This window comes from Marmota marmota, unplaced genomic scaffold (genome assembly GCF_001458135.2).
Source record: "Marmota marmota marmota unplaced genomic scaffold, marMar, whole genome shotgun sequence".
Taxonomy (NCBI): Eukaryota; Metazoa; Chordata; class Mammalia; order Rodentia; family Sciuridae; genus Marmota; species Marmota marmota.
In genome coordinates this window covers 6393785-6399784 of record NW_026000001.1, presented here as the reverse complement: position 1 = coordinate 6399784, position 6000 = coordinate 6393785, and the positions used below count along the sequence as shown (strand labels likewise).

The window sequence follows — 6000 nt, the reverse complement described above, 5'->3', positions numbered from 1 at the left end:
TCTCTCTCTCTCTCTCTCTCTCTCTCTCTCTCTCTCTCTCTCTCTCTCTCTCTCTATCATTTTTAGTTACAGATGGATACAGTATCTTTTTTTTTTTTTTGTACCAGAGATTGAACTCAGGGGCACTCAAACACTGAGCCACACCCCCAGCCCTATTTTATATTGTATTTAGAGACAGAATCTCACTGAGTTGCTTAGCACCTTGCCATTGCTGAGGCTGCCTTTGAACTTTGATGCAATCCTCCTGCCTCAGCCTCCCAAGCTGTTGGGATTACAGGCTTATGCCACCAAAGCTGGCTACTATAGTCAGTCTTGCATTGATCTTGGAGTTGGCAACTTTCCCAGACTCCTTGTTGTTTTTTTTTCCTTCAAATTTTAGTTGTAGTCGGACACAATACCTCCGTTTTATTTATTTATTTTTATGTGGGGCTGAGGATTGAACCCAGTGCCCCACATGGGCTAGCAAGTGCACTACCATTGAGCTGCAACCCCAGCCCCCTGAATTCCCTGATTGATAGTACTTTATGTGCAGCTTTCTTTGGATTTTCTTTACATTCCACTGTATCATCTATGTTTATTTTTCCTTTCCCAGCCCGTATTTGTTCATTTCACCTGCATTATTGCTCCAGTCCAGACCTCCATTGTGATGTTGAACAGAAGTCGTGATCAGTATTTTGTGTTTTGTCTCATTGGGAAGGCTTTTGATATTTTACCATTAAGTATGATGTTTGCTGTAGAACGGTTTCTTTTTTGTTGTTGTTGTTGGTTTTCTTCTTTTGGGTACTGGGGATTGAACTCTGGGTTGCTTAACCACTGAGTCACACCCCCAGCCCTTTTTAGTTTTTATCTTGAGACAGGCTCTTGCTAAGTTGCTGACTGGCCTTGAGCTTTGAATCCTCCTGCTTCGGCCTCCCGAGCAGCTGGGATGGCAGATGTGGCCACTGCTTGTTGATTTTCTTGATCACGTTAAAGAAGTTCCTATCTTTAATTTGCTGGACACTTTTATAATTAATTAACTGGAAGCCATTTAAAGTAGGGTCTCCTTTGTAGGAATTCCCCTATGGGAAACAGTGTGGTGCCTGCCTAATGTGCTTGCCTCTGCTCTCTGGCAGTGCGTGTCTGTCCTGTCGGTCTCTCTTTGCTGAGCAGCTTTGAGCTCTGCTTCTTGCAGGAGGTGTGTGTACAACCACAGTTTAGGTTAGTACCATTTAGCTTAGGGCAAGGGTTGGTTGAGCTTTCTCAGATGGGTTCATGCTGGCATCCATATCACTTATGTGCTCTGTGGGGAGGAGGAGCCACTCTGAGCTCCTGGAGCAGGAGGAGGAAGACCCTGGTTGTGTGCCAATAGGAACGAGGTCTCAGCCATAGGTTCTCCTTTCCAAGGATGGTGAGGTCTGCTGTGTAGGGCTGTGCTGAGCTGTAAGTGCAGCCTGCTGCTACTCGGCAAGTTCACTACAGAGGTCCAAGTTCACTACAGAGGTCCGTGCCTGGGGCTGCAGGGCCTGGGTGGGGTCAGAACTCTGGCTTCTTCAAGGAGTCTCTTCCCTTCCTAGGGGCCTAAAGCTCTTGCTCTGGTATGCCATTCATTCCCCAGCCCTCAGAGGAAAGGCTGATGTCACATTCAGGCATCACAGAGTGGGGTGCCAGAGAGGACTGCTGCTTGGCTGTTGACTGGCACCTGCTGTGACCCTTCTGTGCTGCAGAGCACTGCAGGCATCATGGTGACAGGACAGGACTGTCCACTGGGGCGTGGCACAGGCCTGCAGTGTGCCTGATGTGGAGACAGGAAAGCAGTGCTGTGTGTGCACCTGGAACAGAGTGGATCTGCAGATGGGCATGGCCTCAGGAGCCAGCGTGGCTTCTTGGGTGCCCTCTGGGGGTTCCTGCTGTCAGCACCTCTCACCTGTTCTGTGTTACAGATTGTGACGTCGGCCTCAACAGATCTTCAGGATTACACCTACTATTTTGTCCCGGCGCCCTGGCTGTCGGTCAAGCTCCTAAGGCTGCTGCAGTGCTACCCACCCCCAGGTGATGGCCAGCGGGGCAGGGGAAGTCGGCCTACCCAGACCTGCACCGGGAGGGTTTAGTTCTTTGAGTAGATTTGAGCCTTCTGCTGTTGCGGGAAGTTCCTTGCAGGAGTCCTGGTTTTCATTTGTAGCTCCCTCTGCTGATACAGCCGTGTCTCAGTTTTGTTAAGACTAGGGTTCCTCTGTGCTTTTCTGTGGTCTCAGATCTGTGCAGTTTGAGACAAGCCTTCTTTCCATGGTGCTAGAGATGAAGCAGGGCTTACCATCAACTCCAGTGCTGTGCCACTGAGTCCTATGCTGGCCTGTCACCAGTGCTAGTAGCCATGTCACAGGAGTCGCCAAGTTATCACTGGTCCTTGTACTCCTTCCCTTTGGTCCCAGAGGCCTTGTGAGGCTTCCCTCTGTGTTGCCACTGCAGCTCTTCCTGTCCCTGTGGGTGAGAGCAGGTGCATAGAAGGCCTTTGGCCCTTTAGCCTAAGATTTTTTCATTGTGTTTGTCCATATCTGTGGATTTTATTCCCTTTCCACTAAGGTGATCTGTATCCCAGTAAAAGTGCTCTGTGTGCAGCCTGCTTTGAGGTGCAGGACCCTTCATTTCTGGTGTCCGTGCCATGGGAATGGGGTGCTGACTCGGGTTTCTCTCGTGGTTTTGTGAGTGCTCCCAGCTGCCCCACTGTTAGGGTTGGCTGTGTCGAGGGCCCCACAGATCCGCTGTGCCAGTCTGGGGGCCTGTCAGCAGGTGTGGGTCTGAGGCCAGGGAGCCTGACCAGTCCTTCTTCCTTGCCTAGAAGACCCTGCAGTGCGAGGCCGCTTGACCGAGTGCCTGGAGACCATCCTGAACAAAGCCCAGGAGCCGCCCAAGTCAAAGAAAGTACAGCATTCCAACGCCAAGAATGCGGTGCTGTTCGAGGCTATCAGCCTGATTATCCACCATGACAGGTCAGTTGCTGGCCTCCTGCACACACTGGTGTGACTCTCAGCATTGCTCCCCATGGGCTCTGCCCCACTGCCACCTGGCATGCCCTCTCTGGCCCCAGAACCCTCACCAGATGCTTTGCTGACTGTTGCCATCCCCAGAGCCACCTCCTGTCCCTCTGTGCTTCTGTGTCCCGATTGGCTTTTCCCATAGTCCTGCAGAAGGTTGTGTGTCCTGTGCTGGCCCAGGTCTCTTGAGGCAGTGGTAGAGACAAGCCTGCCTGTGGACACAGCACAGAGGGCTGTGGGTGGCTGTCCTGCTCCCCTGTGGGCCTACAGCACTGTGCTTTGGCTCAGAGACGGGACATGTGGCCCACGGGGCCTGTGGGCAGACAGTAGCTGTTCTCGAGTCACTGCTTCCTTGTAGAGCAGCAGGCTGATGTCCACCCTCATCAGGGTCGGGAGCCGTGTGAAATGAGGTTTCTAATTGGAGGTTGCCTCATGGTCCTCACTGAATATACTTAAAGAGAGTCGGAGTCACCTGAAGCAGTGGGTGCTGCGTGGAGTTGCCTGTGCGTGCCTCGTGCCTCCTCACTGGCTGGTTGCCCTGGCCTTTTGCTGCCTGTACACGTGTGCACCAAGCTGGCTGCTGATTGAAGTTGCTTTTCTGGTCAGGACCTGATGCCAGCAGCACCTTGACCTTCAGACTCCAGAGTGGGTGGGGTTCTTCAGAGCTTTGGGAGGTTCCAGAGGGAGCAGGAGCTGTAGGGTGTGACACCCAACTGAGGAACCAAGCTGGGCTCCTGCGTCTCGGGCCCCTGGAGTTCTTGCTTGGGCGGCATATCATGCCCTTGTCAGTGCACAGCAGGGTCCAAGGCTCTCCTGCTGGTGTGACCAGTGCTGAGGAAGCCTCTCCCGCCCGCTTCTGCCTGTGCAGTGAACCAAACCTGCTCGTGCGCGCCTGCAACCAGCTGGGCCAGTTCCTGCAGCACCGGGAGACCAATCTGCGCTACCTGGCTCTGGAGAGCATGTGCACGCTGGCCAGCTCCGAGTTCTCCCATGAGGCTGTCAAGACCCACATTGAGACTGTCATCAACGCCCTCAAGGTAGCACCATGGTGGGAGTCGTGGGTGCTTCTGTGACACCGCTGGGTCCCCTTGGCAGTTGCATTTAGGTCCAGAAGTGGTGGCCTGACTCTTGTCACCCATCACACTGACTGGGCACAGCTTCTGGGTTAGTTGTCATCTGCCCTGCCATGGGGTCCCACCGTGTCTTGAGGCCACACTGCCTGGCCAGTCCCACACTGCGTGGGACTCTGGGCTGCACGCGTGTGACCACAGCAGTCCTGACTTCTTGTGGGACAGCTCTCCTGTGGGATCCTGCTTGCTGAGTTCCATCTAATGGTTCAGTGAACAGAGCGATTCTTTTTTGATAGAAAGGTGAATTTTTTTGGTACCAGGAATTGAACCCAGGGATGTTAACCCCTGAGCCCTGTCCCTGTCCTTTATTTCATATCTTTGAATGTCTGATACTCGGTCTCACAAAGTTGCTGAGGGTCTCCCGCCACTGCTGGGGCTGCCTTTGAGCTTGCCGTCCTCTGCCTCCCCAGCTGGGCACCATCACACCTGGCTGAAAGATGAGATATTTTATTCTTTTTAAGAAAAATCACACTTGGCAGAGAAAAATTCACTTTTTCGAGGATTTCTGATTTTTTTTTTTTTTTTAAAGATTTATTTTTTGTAGTATGACACAATAACTTTATTTATTTATTTTCATGTGGTGCTGAGGATCGAACCCAGGCCCTCGCTCGTGGTAGACAAGCGCTCTACCACTGAGCCACAACCCCAGCCCGGATTTCTGATTTTTTAAAAAAATTTTTTAGTTGTTGATGGACATTGATTTTATTTATTTGTACGTGATGCTGAGAATAGAATCCAGTGCCCCACGCATGCTAGGCAAGCACACTACCACTGAGCCACAACCCTAGCCCCTCAGATATTTTTTAAGAACTAAAATTTAAGCTCTGGAGGTGCCTAGTTGGGGTCGCCATGTCCTGCTGTCTGCCCAAGTCTGCAGGACTGACCAGCGGGCCTGCCTGTGAGCCCGGAGCAGCAAAGAGCTACAGGTGGAGGTCACAGTACGTGTCCTGGCTCAGCTGTGGGTAGTGGCCCAGCAGGTCTACGAGTCCTGGCATTCTGTGGCTCCCTGAGCTTTGTGTGGGGACCAGTCGAGGTTGGGTTCTGGTCCTGGCTTAGCGTCTGTTCTAGTCGTTTCCGTAGTCGTTGACAGGGAACAGCTTTCACTTCACATGGCTCTAGCCCTTGTTCGGGCCCTTCTCTGTGCTGCTCTGGGGTGTTCAGCTCACCACCACACTCACCCTCCTCACACATCGTGTTCTGGTTCCTTCTGGGGCAGGGTCATAGCGAGCTCCCAGGTGAGCTCCCGGGCGATGTTCCCAGGTGATGCAGAAGGAACCAGTCTGTGACCACACAATAGAGAGGCCTCCGTGGCTCAACCACTGGGCACAGAGAACCTGGCTGGTGAAGTGGGTGTGGTGGTGAGTGGGAGGGAGCTAGACTCCAGGCTGGAGGGACTGTTTGACCCACGTTGGGGTGGTGAGTGAGTGAGTGAGGGGTCTGGCGATCCCCAGTCTGTTGGGCTTCCAGGTACAGATAGTGAGGGAGGTGGGTGCAGTGACTGCCTGATGAGGGCAGAGCCATGGGGAGCCCTGGGTGGCTCCCTCAGGATGTAGATGCAGGACCCCTGGGCCACACACTTCAGGGGACATTGACTGTCCACCAGCCTGTGGTTTGCATGGGCAGTGTCTTGATTGCCCTCCTTCCCCTGCAGACAGAGCGGGACGTGAGTGTGCGGCAGCGAGCGGTGGACCTGCTCTACGCCATGTGTGACCGCAGCAATGCCCAGCAGATTGTGGCCGAGATGCTAAGCTACCTGGAGACAGCCGACTACTCCATCCGAGAGGAGATTGTGAGTCCTCAGCCCGGGCTTGCCCACCTCTGGACTGTTCCGTGGTGGCTTGTGGCTGTCCAGCAGGCTT

The 6000-nt window shown here is 53.3% G+C and overlaps 1 protein-coding gene across 8 annotated transcripts in view; it reads left to right on the top strand.

The window, feature by feature from the left end:
- Ap2a2 (adaptor related protein complex 2 subunit alpha 2) overlaps nucleotides 1-6000 on the top strand; it is a 70977-nt gene that overhangs the window by 48054 nt on the left and 16923 nt on the right. For 5 of the 8 annotated variants that reach the window (XM_048807894.1, XM_015503346.2, XM_048807891.1 and 2 more), the window contains 4 exons: nucleotides 1920-2028; nucleotides 2816-2966; nucleotides 3880-4048; nucleotides 5793-5930. In XM_048807894.1, coding sequence (XP_048663851.1) covers nucleotides 1920-2028; nucleotides 2816-2966; nucleotides 3880-4048; nucleotides 5793-5930 — 567 coding nt within the window. The remainder of the gene's footprint in view (nucleotides 1-1919; nucleotides 2029-2815; nucleotides 2967-3879; nucleotides 4049-5792; nucleotides 5931-6000) is intronic. The other 3 variants (XM_048807895.1, XM_048807892.1, XM_015503347.2) reach the window with 1 other exon arrangement.